The sequence below is a fragment of the Perognathus longimembris genome, chromosome 22 (assembly GCF_023159225.1).
Source record: "Perognathus longimembris pacificus isolate PPM17 chromosome 22, ASM2315922v1, whole genome shotgun sequence".
Classification (NCBI taxonomy): Eukaryota; Metazoa; Chordata; class Mammalia; order Rodentia; family Heteromyidae; genus Perognathus; species Perognathus longimembris.
In genome coordinates, this window is record NC_063182.1 from 27,407,987 (window position 1) to 27,422,980 (window position 14,994).

General features: G+C 35.0%; 1 protein-coding gene and 1 long non-coding RNA gene across 2 annotated transcripts in view; one reads left to right on the plus strand and one right to left on the minus strand.

Moving 5' to 3' along the window:
- Chd1 (chromodomain helicase DNA binding protein 1) overlaps positions 1-14,994 on the minus strand; it is a 77,712-nt gene that overhangs the window by 26,242 nt on the left and 36,476 nt on the right. The window contains exons 15-22 of the mRNA XM_048331580.1: positions 14,309-14,497; positions 10,293-10,455; positions 9,379-9,531; positions 5,527-5,598; positions 4,859-5,008; positions 3,207-3,355; positions 2,542-2,638; positions 2,354-2,449 (exon numbers count right to left, since the gene is read on the minus strand). Coding sequence (XP_048187537.1) covers positions 2,354-2,449; positions 2,542-2,638; positions 3,207-3,355; positions 4,859-5,008; positions 5,527-5,598; positions 9,379-9,531; positions 10,293-10,455; positions 14,309-14,497 — 1,069 coding nt within the window. The remainder of the gene's footprint in view (positions 1-2,353; positions 2,450-2,541; positions 2,639-3,206; positions 3,356-4,858; positions 5,009-5,526; positions 5,599-9,378; positions 9,532-10,292; positions 10,456-14,308; positions 14,498-14,994) is intronic.
- Positions 16-14,404, plus strand: LOC125340130. Its single transcript, XR_007208693.1, has 3 exons — positions 16-27; positions 5,066-5,071; positions 14,263-14,404. It is a non-coding gene; the product is annotated as an uncharacterized LOC125340130 (long non-coding RNA).

Below are 14,994 nucleotides of genomic sequence, written 5' to 3' on the forward strand. Positions count from 1 at the left end.
TGTATATCACAGCTAATAAAGAAGAAGGTTTATCATTCTGCATCCAGGAGTTCAAGACTAGCCCAGAGAGCATAGTGAGATTCTATCTTAAAAAACAAACAACAACAACAAAAAAACCTCAATATCTAAGGACAAAGAATATAACTATAGAATAAACCAAGTACGTCTACTAAATTATCTAATATTTATTTTTTCATTAGGACAAAGTAGATAAAAGAAAAGGACTATGAATATTCCTTCCAGGAATGCTGTTCAACAAAATTAGACCTCCCTAGAGACAGCATCAATAACAAAAAAGTAATTTATACTAAAAATATGCTATGTAATCATCTGCAGGAATTTCTAGACTAGTCCATAAAGAACAATATTTATTATATTATTATGTAATTTATTATATCAACAGGCTGGGCGCCAATAGCTCATGTCAACAATTCTTACTCAAAAGGCTAAAAACTGAGGTCACAGTTCAAAGTCAGCCTGAGCAGGAAAGTCTATGAGACTCTTGTCACCAACAAAAGACCTATCAAGCTAGAAGTGAAGCTACAGTTCAAGGGGTAGAGTGACAGTCTTGAGCAAAAGAAACTCAGGGACAGCACTCAGGCCCTGATCTGCAGCCCCTCCCCTTGAAAAAAAAATCATATAAACAAAACATAAAGACCGACCAACAAAGATAAGGAAATCCATAAAAGGTTATTATTAGGGTTATTAGTAACATATTCTCTAAACCCTTGCTTCTTCATTTCTAAAGGAAAAGACAAAAACAGCTAACTTTCTTTCATATGGACTCATTAAAGCTAGCTATATTAGTGTATAATCCTACATTTAAAAAAGGTTGAACAAGGCACCATTGGATTGTCTGTAATCCTATACTCAGCAGGCTGAGTAGCTAGGATTCACCACAAAATTAACTTCTAATTAACCACCAAAAAGCCAGAAGTGGAACTGTGACTCAAGTGGTACTGTTAGTCTTGAGCAAAAGTTCAGGAAAAGCACCCAGGCTCTGAGTTCAAGTCCCAGGACTGGCATACACACACACACACACATACATGAAAGGGGGGAAGGGGAGGGAAGAAGGCACTAGAAGAAAGTTTTTATTTTCCTTCTGATTATAAGGTGCTGACACAATTTTGCAATTCCGTCACCTAGCAAACTAAAGCTGGAGAATCATGAGCTTGAGGCAAGTCTGGATTACATAGCAAGACTGTCTCAGAAAATCAGAGAAAGCAGATAAACAAAGTTGGTAAGTCCAACCAACCAACCAATGAGACAGTCTTAAGCTTCAACTTTGAACAGGATTCTCTTATCTCTGTTGTAGTGCTTTTTCCACCTCTATCGTCTATCCTCCACCTAGCAGACTGCTTAATGGTGTGTGGCATCCATTTTAAGTATCTGTAAATATCTGTTAAATTAACAAACACCATGAATTGAATTGACCCCTAAGAACTTCAGTTCACAATTTCAGCCCTCAACTTCAAAAGGTCAGTTGACTCATATTGCTTTGGGACTTCCTGAAAACCTTCAGCAATTATTAAACTAGGGATTATGTGTAAGTATAAATGTACTGCTTACTTTTCTGACTGATTTATTGGCGTGTTGATAGTTGTGGTAATTCTTTTATCACAATCTCCTGTAAGAAAATCATCTGGAGCCAGCGGTGGTGGTGGCTCACACCTGTAATCCTAGCTACTCAGGAGGCTGAGATCTGAGGATCCATTCAAAGCCTCAAAGCCAATCCGGAAAGGAAAGTCCATGAGACTATTATCTTCAATTAACCACTACAAACCGGAAGTGTTGCTGTGGCTCAAGTGGTAGAGCGTTAGTTAGCCTTGAGCTGAAGAGTTCATAGACAGCACTCAGGTCCAGAGTTCAAGTCCCCGACTGACACCCCCCCCACCCCCCCCAACAAAAATCAACTGGAAGTCTTTAGTCATGGAATTTAATTAAATATCCCATTTAAGCCATCCACAGTAAACATAGACGTAGGATTCTCAACATTTAGAAAGCTTAGGCAGGACAATCTTGAGTTCTGGGCCAGAGTGGATTACATACATAGTAAGCCCTGTCACAAAAAAACAACAACAAAAAAAATCTACCAACAAACAAAAGAATATTTGAGGACATGCTATTTGCTGAGCAAAATTTTAAGTTCTAATTAGGAAATAACAGCAACCATTTCCATATAATTAAATTTAACTATTAATGTTAACTTTCAAGTCAGAAAAGTTTTCATAAAATATATCAAATTTTGAAATAAAATTTATTTTGTTGATTATAATTAACAAACCATTAATTGAGTTTAATATTTTCTGATTGCTAATTTAAAAAAAAAAAAAGAAAAAGAAATGAAGCCTACCTTGAACTGGGAAAGTAACTCATCTCCTACAGTTAAGGGGCCTGGTTCATTCTCATGAGTTTCAGCCCTCTTCAAGATTTCATCTATATCCATTTCCTATCATTTGAAGAAAAATTTTACTTTAAATATAAATGAATCCTCTCCTCTTCCCAAATAGGTAACAACACATATTCTGAGGCAACTTTTACCTGAGGCTCTTGTTCTTCTCCTTCAGGTTCCTTAAAAAGCTCCTCAGCACCAAACTTCAAAATGGCTGATAATTCTTCTTTATTGAAAGGAGTAGAACTAAAAACAAGAACAAAAATACTGAATATTAGCAGTCAATAGTTACAAAACAATTTGTTATATTGGAAAGTCACTTTTATGACAATTATTTCACAAAGTTGTATGACTAGGTTAAAGTTTTAGTGTTCTTATTTCAAAATTAAAGAACTTAAAACACAGGTTAGAGGGAATAAATCAATAGTGGTAAAGCTATATATTCAGCAACTACAAATCAGTTTAATGTCTTCACACACTCTAAAATCACAATACTGAATACAGCATGCATCAGTGATGTACTTATAGTGATATAGAATTTAGAAAAATCGAACTGGGAGTATGGCCTAGTGGCAAGAGTGCTTTGCCTTGTATACATGAAGCCCTGGGTTCCCCAGCACCACATATATAGAAAATGGCCAGAAGTGGCGCTGTGGCTCAAGTGGCAGAGTGCTAGCCTTGAGTAAAAAGAAGCCAGGGACAGTGCTCAGGCCCTGAGTCCAAGGCCCAGGACTGGCAAAAAAAAAAAAAAAGAATTTAGAAAAATCACTTAAGAGTAACTCTAAATGACACATTTTTATAGTCAAATAATTACCTTGACGGAGCAGAACCTGTGTGTAGTACTGTCTTCCCAGTTGTGTCCATCCTTTGAATCACAAGATGATCTAAAACCATCTTCTTTTTGGCCCTTTCAAGAATATCTTCTTCAACTGATCCCTTTGTGACTAGACGATATATATTCACCTGGAAAAATAGATATAAGGAAGCAAATTTCAATAGAAAGGATGTGATTTGCTAACCTGAAGTGCTCAATAATTAGTACATAGAATAGTTTGTTCATCCTATATGAAGTTTACAATACTCAAAAGCAAGTTGAAAAACAATGTAGCAATATATGAAAAGTGACAGTTCTTCAATTTGAGACCATTTGAAACAAATATAACTTTTGTTTATTTTTCTTACATTCTTAAGAATTTACTTATTTTGCTATTTTTGTTGCTTTCCTCTTTTGTATTTAAGAAATTATAGTTATTTCTAAGTCACAAATTAGGTATGGGGGGGAAAAATCCCTGCAAATTACTAACAACTTCAGACCATACTCCCTCACTCTACACATTATTAAATTCAATGAGCTGTTCCTTAGGCTAAAGAGAAGCCCTGCAAAGTACAAGACATTCCAAATTGACAATAATGAATGCATGGTAAATTTTCCTTTTCCTTCTAGGTCAGAGAAACAAAACTGGAGTACAGTGTTAGTGCAGTGCCCCATAGTTGTAAAGAACATACTAAGTAGAATTGAGTTTTTTGTGTCCAGAACATACATAAACAAAAGTTGCATTGTGCTACTCAAATTCTCAAAAGTAAGCAAACAAAGACACTAAAGTTGTTTTTTGTTTTGTTTTGCTTTCCTAGTATCAAGAGTTTGAACTAAGAACCTCATATCTGCTCATATGGCCACTAAGTGTGACCACTTAAATCACACATTCAGCACAGTTTTTCTGATTAATTGTACATGGAGTTTCATGAACTATTCTGCCCAGACTGACATCAAACCATAATCCTCTGAATCTCAGCCTCCAAAAATAGAAGAATTACAAGTGTGAGCCACCAGTACCTGGAAACACTGAAGATTTTTCCTTTTTTTTTTGCCAGTCCTGGGGCTTGAACTCAGGGCCTGGGCAATTGTCCCTAAGCTTCTTTTTGCTCAAGGCTAGCACTCTACCCCCAATCCACAGTTCCACTTGCGGCTTTTTCTGTGTATGTGGCACTGAGGAACCAAACCCAGGGCTTTGTGCACACTAGGCAAGCATTCTACCACTAAGCCACAATCCCAACCCAGAGTATGAAAATCCCCCTTCCCACTCCCCAGTCATGGGGCTTGAACTCTGGGCCTGGGCAATATCCCTAAGCTCTTCAGCTCAAGGCTAGCACTCTACCACTTGAGCCACAGCACCACTTCTGACGTTTTTATAGTAAATAAAAAACACTCTGTTCTTCAGTTACAAACAGAATATATACAATCTAACCAGAATGCATGATCTTAATTTAGACATAGTTTTCACAATTTTGTCAGCTCCCTATGGGTGATTCTGGTTAACTAGTTGCCTCCTTACCTTACTTATTAAACAGTAATATGACTGTATCCCAATTATCCTTCATTTATTCATCTTGGTTAATGCCATACATTAATTATTTTTACAAACCTCCAAAAAAACAGATTCTCAAACAGTAACAAATTAAAAATACCTGTTTCTTTTGCCCAATTCGGTGAGCTCTTGCCTGTGCCTGAAGGTCGTTTTGTGGATTCCAGTCAGAATCAAATATAACAACAGTGTCAGCAGAAGCTAAATTAATCCCCAAACCTCCAGCTCTTGTAGAAAGCAAAAAGCAGAAATCCTGTAAGAAATTGTAAAAACACAAGATTCTAAATTCCTCTATACTGTGTTCAAACAGAAAATTGTAAAATTGATTTTCTGAACTTAAAAAGTGTTTTACTAGTAAACTAGAAGGTAGCATTAAAAATAACTAAGTTATAAACCTTTAGCAAGGCTCTAAAATAAAAACCCATAGAGTAATAACAACAAAAAAATTCCATACAATGTTTACTTCTGATGAAATGGGAGAATTAAGCAGAGGTGGGATAATACCCTCAAACTACATCAGTAAATTTTATGTATTAAAATGAAAAGGCAAAAATGGAAGAATTGTAAATGAAAGTGGACTAATTTACTCTGAAGCAAACTATTATACTGAAATACTAAAAAACTTCATCAGAATGTAAAATACAATACATACTTGAAAACTTCACTAACAAAAACTGGCTAGCACCCACAAGACTATCTTTGAAACAAACTACAAATATAATGACTAAGCAATATGATTAACATAAAATTTGGTTTTAAAATAATTCATACCTCTGATCCCTCAGCATTAAAATGATCTAGAGCTTGTTTCCTCAGTTCTCCTTTTATTGACCCATCTAATCTCTAGAATAAAACACATCATAATAGTAAGCAGTTAAAATCAAGCTTAAATTTACAGTTCAAAAAACACTAAGTTCAGACTGGTGATTAGAACATCACTGGCACCAAAGAAATTACTAAATTACAAAAACTTGCTCAGATACTGTCGTGTAAAAACTTTGGAAACCATCATGAACTCTAGTCAAAGAATGTGCATGAGCACTTTATATAGTAGATGCCATGGGAAAGTAAATCAACTTTTCTCTTACCAATTTATTTCTCAGTAACATGAATATAGTTAATGCCTCCTTCCTAAGACTTTAGAACATTCATGCAACAACACTAAGCACAGTTCTTGACACTCAATAAGTTGTTACTAGACATCAGCTATTACTGGCCTGGGAGTGTAGGTCAGTAGTACAATGCTTTGTCTCAGAGAACTGAGACTTTGGGTTTTATCCTCATTCAGGGTAAGGAAATTTGTAGGGAGAAGACGCTATTATTTTTAGTTACATTATCATTGACAACTGTTTCATAAGTGTTAATGTGATACAGACTAGTAACAACTTCTTACTACAATCCATGGATCCATACGTTTAAATCACAGATTGAATCAATATTTTAGAAAGCTCTGTGTTTGTTAAGTTTTGCATTTTTATGACAAAAAATTTTGAAGTTGTTAATTTTGTGTAAGCTCAATGAAGACATTACAAAAGGCATTTTAACTGAAAATATGTATAGAAAACGTACCATGAATCATATTTCCCAAATTAACTGTTATTTAATGTTACCTAAGTGTAGTGTCGTGGCCTGTACAATATCATAGCCTGCCTAATTATCATAACCAGTAAAAAAAAAATGGCTAAAAACGTATTAATTATTGAGCCTGTATGCAGCTCAAGAGAGTACCTGCCTAGCAAGTGCAAAGCCTGAGTTTAAACTCTAGTACAGCCCACCCCCAAAAGTAAATTACTATCAGAGACAGCATTAATGTCTATTAAATGAAGAACCTGAAGGAACTTGGCAAATTCTTAATCATCTAACAGAGAACTTCTTTAGCTGCAATCTTTCCATTGGAACAATAATTTTAAAAAATAGGCTGAGTAACAAAGTTAACAGTTCCAATACCAATAAATGAAACCAATGACACTTCTGTACACTCAAAATGCTGAAAATTAAAACCGATTGCAACAAAATTAACTATCTACCATAGTAAAAGCAAAAACTCAGAAAAAGGTTATAATAGAAAATGTGAGATATAACTAAATTGTGGAATTCTTGTCTGGCATGCAGTACTATCTGCTGGGCTGGATTCTGACCATCAGATGAAAACCAAAATATGTTTTTGGTTGGACAGATAGTTTAAGGAATTATGAATTTATTCTTTCAAATAAGACAACCAAACAAACACAGGCTATCATTTTAAGCAAAAACTTTCAGAGAAAACTTTGGTTTAACTGTGTTTGTTTTATCTGTATTCTACTCCCACTAGAGTCAAAAAAAATAGAGAGAGAGAATTTAGTAACATGCTGTTTAGATTTCCTTTCTTTGTTTAATGTGCACTACTTGCTACTGATTTCTTTTTATTGGGTGTTTCTTATTACATAACTTGTACTGCAAGGTGACTATTCACACTTGCTAGAGTTATCAGCAATTTTTTTTATAAATAATAGTTATATAAAAGGTAAACAAATGAAGCAATGGTACTCATCAGACTTATCAGACATTGAAAGTGAACTATACAACTTGTGGGTGGGAACAGGCAGAAAAAATTGGGAGAGCAAGGGACTGGGTGACATTATCCCAAAAGAAATTCACTCTTACCTGATTTATGTAATTGTAACCCCTCTGTACATTACCTTTGTAATAACAATAAAAATTAAAAACAAAACAAGAGCAACAAAAAAGATCAGAGGCAGCTTCTAGGCCCTGAGTTCAAACCCCAGGAATAGCTACAAAAAATAAATATCCAGGAGCTGGTGGCTCACACCTGTGATACTAGCTACTCAGGAGGCTGAGATCTGAGGATCACAAATCAAAGCTAGCAAGGGCAGGAAATAACCATGAGACACCAGAAAACCAGTTAGTGGAGCTATGGCTCAGAGTGGCTCAAAATAAAGAGCTCAGGGACAGTGCTCACCCTGAGTTCAACCAACAAAAAAATTAAAAATTAAATAATAAATGATCTGTTAAAAACGAAATTAAAAAGTTATAATAACTTTCTATTTCTAGATAAATACATTTTAACTGTAAAAAAAAAAACTAAGAAAATGTTTCAAAGAATTTTTTCTCAGTAGTTTCAATGAAATGATCTAAACTGTCACCTACACAAAGCAGGGAAAAAGTAGTCAACCTTCTTTTTCATTAAAATTTATGGTTGGTAAAATCCTTAGATCAACAGTATATTTATTCTGGCATGATTTAAAGTGAAACAAATGAAAACACTTTCTCTGGGAAATAAGCTACTAATGAAAAAGGATTAGGAGCAGAGGGTACTTTTAAGTGCTGTCTGTTATATTTTTTTCCCATTTGACCACATACACAAGACATCTTATTTAAAAATAATTGAATGCAGGTATACTGGGGAAGAAAAGTAATGGAAGAGAAAAGGCAAGGGTAGCCAAGATTATAGGTATCTTTCCAAGGTGATGAAAATATTCTAAAACTGATTGTGGTCATGGATTCCTCTACCCGTGATAGTATAGCTTAACTGAATAGACTACATGGCGTGGAAATTAAATCTCAAAGCTGCTATATTAAAAAAAATTTAGGGCTGGGGATATGGCCTAGTGGCAAGAGTGCCTGCCTCATATACATGAGGCCCTGGGTTCGATTCCCCAGCACCACATATACAAAAAATGGCCAGAAGTGGTGCTGTGGCTCAAGTGGCAGAGTGCTAGCCTTGAGCAAAAAGAAGCCAGGGACAGTGCTCAGGCCCTGAGTCCAAGCCCCAGGACTGGCCAAAAAAAAAAAAAAAAAAATTTAAACCCTCAAAACTCAAAATATTGAGATTGGTGTACTTTTCCTCTTATTTGTATATTTCTTGGTCATGTTCTTACCAAACACACCTATCCATCACAGCACTTGAGTTGTTGTATAGTAAGATGACCACATATTTCATAAAAAGTGTGTAATCTAGATGATATAGGGTAATCTATTAAATTCTTATGACCAAAATATTCCACTAAAATGTTACTGTTTAACAAAACTGCATCTAATGCTAATATTGAACACTCATCGATGTTAGATTCAATTGCAATAAATGAACTTGAATATAAATTATTTCAAATATATTAGTGGAATATGAGCCTACTTTGGTTTGGTTTTATTAAAAAAAAAAAACAACACAAAACACCAAAAAACTATGCATCAAAATAAGTACAAGCAAACCAGTCACTAAAGCTGCAATAATCCTGGCATTTGAGTCATTCTGCCTTGCAGATATAATCCTAATTCTTAACTCATAAGGTCCCTCATTTATATTTTTTCCACCATAAGAAAAAAAAAAAATCCTGCCTTAGTCCAATTTATAAAATCTAAACTAAACACAGAAGGGAAGAATTAGAAGAAAACAAAACTCAACAGAAAATCTTCAAAAACTGCTTTGCTGTTAAATAAAAAAATGAAGAAAAATGAGCAATGACAAATATAATTTTAATGTAAACATAACTCTTTAAAATAAAAATAGGTTTATAATTAAATTTGTACTTCATTTACAGAATTTCAGAGGCTATTCTGAAAAAGAAGTAATTTTGTACACTGAGCTCAGTAATTAGACTGAAATTAGCAAAAAGAATTACTTACTTGAAAAGGAAACTGACGATATTTCAAATATTCTGCAAGTATATCCAACATCCGCACCATTTGAGAAAAAATGAGTACTCGATTGCCTCGTTCTCTTAGACGAATTAACAACTTATCAAGAAGGATCAATTTCCCACTACTACGGATTAAGTGCTAAAAAGAAAATTAAAACTGTTATATATGAAAAGCAAATGATAAACGGTTCCACCTAATATTTTAGTTGCTTTATTCTAAATTCCTATTTTAAATGTTCATGTTGAAAATTTAAATTTCAGAAATGTATAGGACATTTCTCTATTTTGCTCTATTACATAAATTGCATGTTATTATCATTTAATACATAGGCTCTTGTACTGTTTTACTCTATTTGCTAGTTGTGCTGTTTCTCTAAAATAACAGACACCCAGGAAGAAAGGAGTATCTAGATAACAAACACTTTAAAAAGATTAAAATGTATTACATATTGAAGTCATTATCCTAGCTCAGCGCACTAATGTGACTGGATTGCCAAGATATCGTCACACTTCTGATTTGTCTTCTAGGAATAATGAAGATGTCAGTCTTTAGGCTAACTACTATTTGTATATCACCAACAAAGCACAATCAATAATAGTTAAACTTTTTTTACAATTATGAATACACTGATAGGCTTTTTGCTGGATAAATTACTATAGTCCATTGGGAGAGACTCCTATGATTACAAACTTGATGAAATCAATTAGATAAATTAGAATTTTTTAGTTTTTTCTTAAAGACTAAAATATACTAAAGACAATGACTTAAATGAAAATGATTAAGGAGAACTTACGTATTAAAGCACTTTCCAATTAAAATGGGCATTTTTCAATCAAAACTGAAATATACATTTCTAGGATTCAATCTACCAAAAAGTAGTAACATTTAAAACTTCTTACTTGTAAGGCTTCTTGTTTATTATAGAATTCATTATTATCCGGAGGCTTAATGAGGTAGCAATGGTTACAACATTTCTTTAGCTCCATCATAATGTTCAAAAAGCCTGAGGTACTGCCCTTGGAACCTTTGCTAAGGGCTTTGTAATTCCTAGTTAAAATCCATCTGGAAAAAATATATAAATTACATTTAGCACAACTATCACCAAGATAAATTCTGAAATTATAAAAAAGAAATCTAGTACCCAATCATAACTGCTCTATCTATATTTGGTATACAACAAATTAAGTGTGATTCATAAAACACATAGGAACATATAACTTGTCCTTTGAACAATTACATATACTAGCTAGAAGCATATCAATCCTCTCCTCCCAAGTCATATACCTTAATTTTATAAATTTTCCTACATTAAATAGTTACTCAATTATTTTTCACAGACCTGAAAAAAACCTTCAGGAAGACACCTAGCTTTAGCTATACTGCCTTTAATAAACTGTAATTATAGAATATACAACAGAAAAATAGTGCTATTTTTATATATCAAACTATATATATTCTTTTCACCCAAACCTACTTTTTATCTTCTGCTGCAACTTCTATTCTTTTCCTTCTTACAAATTTAGTCATTGAAGAGGCATGGAAATGTCTAACTACTTAACGTGTACATACACACAGAAATGTCTAACTACTTAATGTGTGTACACACACACACACACACACACACACACACAGAAATATATATTTTTATTGCCATTATTTTCTACTGGTTCATTACTTAGCATCTTCCTGTACCTAGACTAAAATGTAAAATGCTTGTGGGAAATGCTCAATGCTGTAAGACTGAAGTTTATTCTCCCTGTGTAGAATTTCTTCTAAGATTTTTTTCTATAGGTGATATATCAATCCCACGGATTTATGGAAGTATTTTGTTTCTTTAGTTACCAAAAAGTACCTAAAAGGGTCTAAAGGTTTGAGGTCTGCCACACATGCCCACCAGTGAGAAAAATAGGGAAGCTATGTTTTTTTTTTTCTATTCCAAAATTTTCTGTAAATTTCCAAGTTGTCTGCAATTTTCAAATTTTGTTCAAATAGTACGTTTTAAAAACTACCTTCTAGGGCTGGGAATATGGCCTAGTGGCCTTGTATACATGAAGCCCTGGGTTCGATTCCCCAGCACCACATATATAGAAAATGGCCAGAAGTGGCGCTGTGGCTCAAGTGTAGAGTGCTGGCCTTGAGCAGAATGAAGCCAGGGACAGTGCTCAGGACCTGAGTTCAAGGCCCAGGACTGGCCAAAAAAAAAAATACACTACCTTCTACTAGAACCAAAACATAACCATAATTCATTAGAGAATATATTCTCTCCACAAAGGAAAACCTAAATCTAAACAAGCACCTAATCTACCAATTTATAGGAAATACAGGGATCTATTTTACTACATAATATACAAAACCTAGGTTGTAGAAGAGAACTTCAACAAAATAATTTCATTATCAAATAATTGATAAGCAAAAGAAAACAGTACATGTCAGAGAATCAAAAGCACAAACTAACTGCCATAGAAAGAGCTATTTCAACCTTTCCCACAACCTTAAAAACACACAAGTTTGCAACAGTAGAGATAATTTGAAAATTGATGATGGAACAATGATTTTTTTTTTTTTTGGGGGGGGGGGTTGCTGGTCCTGGGGCTTGACTTCTGGGCCTGGGTGCTGTCCCTGAGCTAGCACTCTACCACTTGAGCCACAGAGCCACTTCTGCCTTTTTCTGGGTAATTTATTGGAGATAAGATTCTCATAGATATCCTTGCCTGGGCTAGCTTTGAACTGTGATCCTCAGATCTCAGCCTACAGAGCAGCTAGGATTACAGGAATAAGCCACCAGTATCTGACAAACACTTTTTTTTTTAACTGCACTTGTTATATAGACACTAGTTTATTTAAGTGAATTGGGGGGAGTGGGGTGTTACTGGGGGTTTGACTCAGGGGCCTTGTCCTTGCTAGGCAGATCCTCTACCAATTAAGCTACACATACTTCTATCCCCCCATATGCCTGCATTGTTTTTGAATAGAGTTCTCTTTTTGTCCACACTGACCTGGACAAAAAAATACTATTCAAACTCTGTATAGCTGGGATGACGGGTCCATGCCATTATGCCTACCTTTTAACTGGTTGAGATGGAGACTTACTAATTTTTTGCTCAGTGCATATTTAAACTGCAATCCTTCCAATCTCAGACTCTTAAGGAGCTATGAATTTCAGGTGCCTGGCTGAATACAGTACATTTAAATAGCAATTGTAGGGTTATGTGTGTTAGAACATTAATGAAAATGGGGGATTATTTGGGGAGAGGAATCCAGTAGGATGGTTAAAGGAGAGAGTGATGATTGAAGTACACTGTATATATGAAAATAGTATAATGAAATCTATAAAAATAATATAATGGAATCTACTAAAATACATTTAAGTCTAAATATGATCAAAGTTCATTATGCAAATACTATGAAACCTCTGTATCCTAATATTGGATAATTTTAAAGAGGGAACAGGAGAAATTTGAGCATTTAGAGATGAAAGAAGTTGGCTATGAGGTAAAATTTAAGCTGAGGACACACGGAGTTAACTACACTGTCCTGTGGTATTTATTTTTAAATTTTCAAATAAAAACCTAAAATGTACACAATGTATTTCTAAATTTATGGTGGTTACAATGTTTTCTGTCAGCCCAAGGTTTGAACACAGGGCCCTGTGGCTTGTTAGGTAGGCACTCTGTCATTGTAGATTTCTCATCATAAAATATAAATGGCTCGGGGCTGGGGATATAGCCTAGTGGCAAGAGTGCCTGCCTCAGATACACGAGGCTCTAGGATCGATTCCCCAGCACCACATATACAGAAAACGGCCAGAAGCGGCGCTGTGGCTCAAGTGGCAGAGTGCTAGCCTTGAGCGGGAAGAAGCCAGGGACAGTGCTCAGGCCCTGAGTCCAAGGCCCAGGACTGGCCAAAAAAAAAAAAAGAAAAAAAAAATATATAAATGGCTCTGAGATTCCAGACATTTGAGGCAATGTATCTAACTCATGTCATTAAACTGGGAATGGGCTCTAGGATTTATTTTCCTTTGTTGACACGAAACACTTTCATGGGAAGTGGCACTGTGGTTCAAAGCAGTAGAGCACTAGCCTTGAGCCAAAGAGCTCAAGACAGGGCTCAAGGTCATGAGTAGTCCCATGATCGAAAAGAAGAAAAATAACAACAAAAAGCCCAAACTGGGGGCTGGGGATATGGCCTAGTGGCAAGAGAGCTTGCCTCGTATACATGAGGCCCTGGGTTCGATTCCCCAGCACCACATATACAGAAAACGGCCAGAAGTGGTGCTGTGGCTCAGGTGGCAGAGTGCTAGCCTTGAGCAAAAGGAAGCCAGGGACAGTGCTCAGGCCCTGAGTCCAAGGCCCAGGACTGGCCAAAAAAAAAAAAAAAAAAAGCCCAAACTGTTACCATATAGACTCTGAAATAAAATTTATAAAACTATGATGTGTTAATGCTCTTCCCTAATTTTTTTTACCTCTGCCATTCAGCACAATTAAGTAATAATTTAGTATCATGGAAATCCTAAATTAAAAACAAAACACAAAACTAAAATAGTTACTTAGGAGGATGATATTGAGAGGACACAAAGCCCACTAGACTCCATCTCCAAAATAACAAGCAAAAAGCAGGGCTGGAGGCATGGTTCAAGTAGTAGGGCAAATAAGCAGAGCAAGCACAAGGCCTTGGTTCGAAAATGATAAGGAGCAGGTACAAAAGTGTGCACGTGCACATTCACATACATGTACACACATACACAATTATTTACTTTTGAACTTCATTAAATCTCTTTTTTCCATTTGGCAAAGAACAAACTTAAGCTAAAATTTAAGGTTTGCTACTACTCTTAAGACCCTATTTGTGTGGCATCAAGTTAAGGACAAGAAATCAGAACTAAATGTTCAGAGCATGTGTGCTGTATACAGCTTACTTGTAGTACTGTTTCTGTAAAGCACTCATTTCCATCCTTAAAATCTGTTCAACCTTGGCAGGAAGAGATTTTTCTACATCTTTCTTAACCCGACGTAATAAAAATGGCTCCAGCTCCTTGTGGAGGCTTGCATAACCATATTCTCTCCCTTTTCCATGTTCTTCTTCAAAATCTTCCCAAGAAGAAAACCTTTAAAATTCAAGACATTTAAGATAATGAAGCAATAACCAAAATAAAAAGTCAGATTGTAGGAGAGCTAAAATTAGTCATTTATACATGTAGTATATAATTAATTATAAGTGGTTTTTAAGTTATGACTACCCACAACTTAAGTATCTACAAGTATAGAATTATCTCAAAAATCTCTCATAACTACATACAAGTTATTAACCTTTTTCTAATTTTCCTCATTTATAGAAATGGGTTATCATCGGCACCTTGGATTGGTGGTAACTACTACTACTAAATACTAAACTAGTATTACTTTAGTTTTCCAAACTTTGTTTTGGACATGTGAAAAATCAAGTGCTGCCATTTACTATATGTGGCTATGTACAAAATTATGAAAGTTCAAATTTACCAGTCTGCAACATTATCCCACTCATTTTTCTTTTTCATTCTCAGTAATCTGTGATTCAGTATTTTAGAGAAATAAAATCCCTTAGTGACTCATTTAATCATGCTAT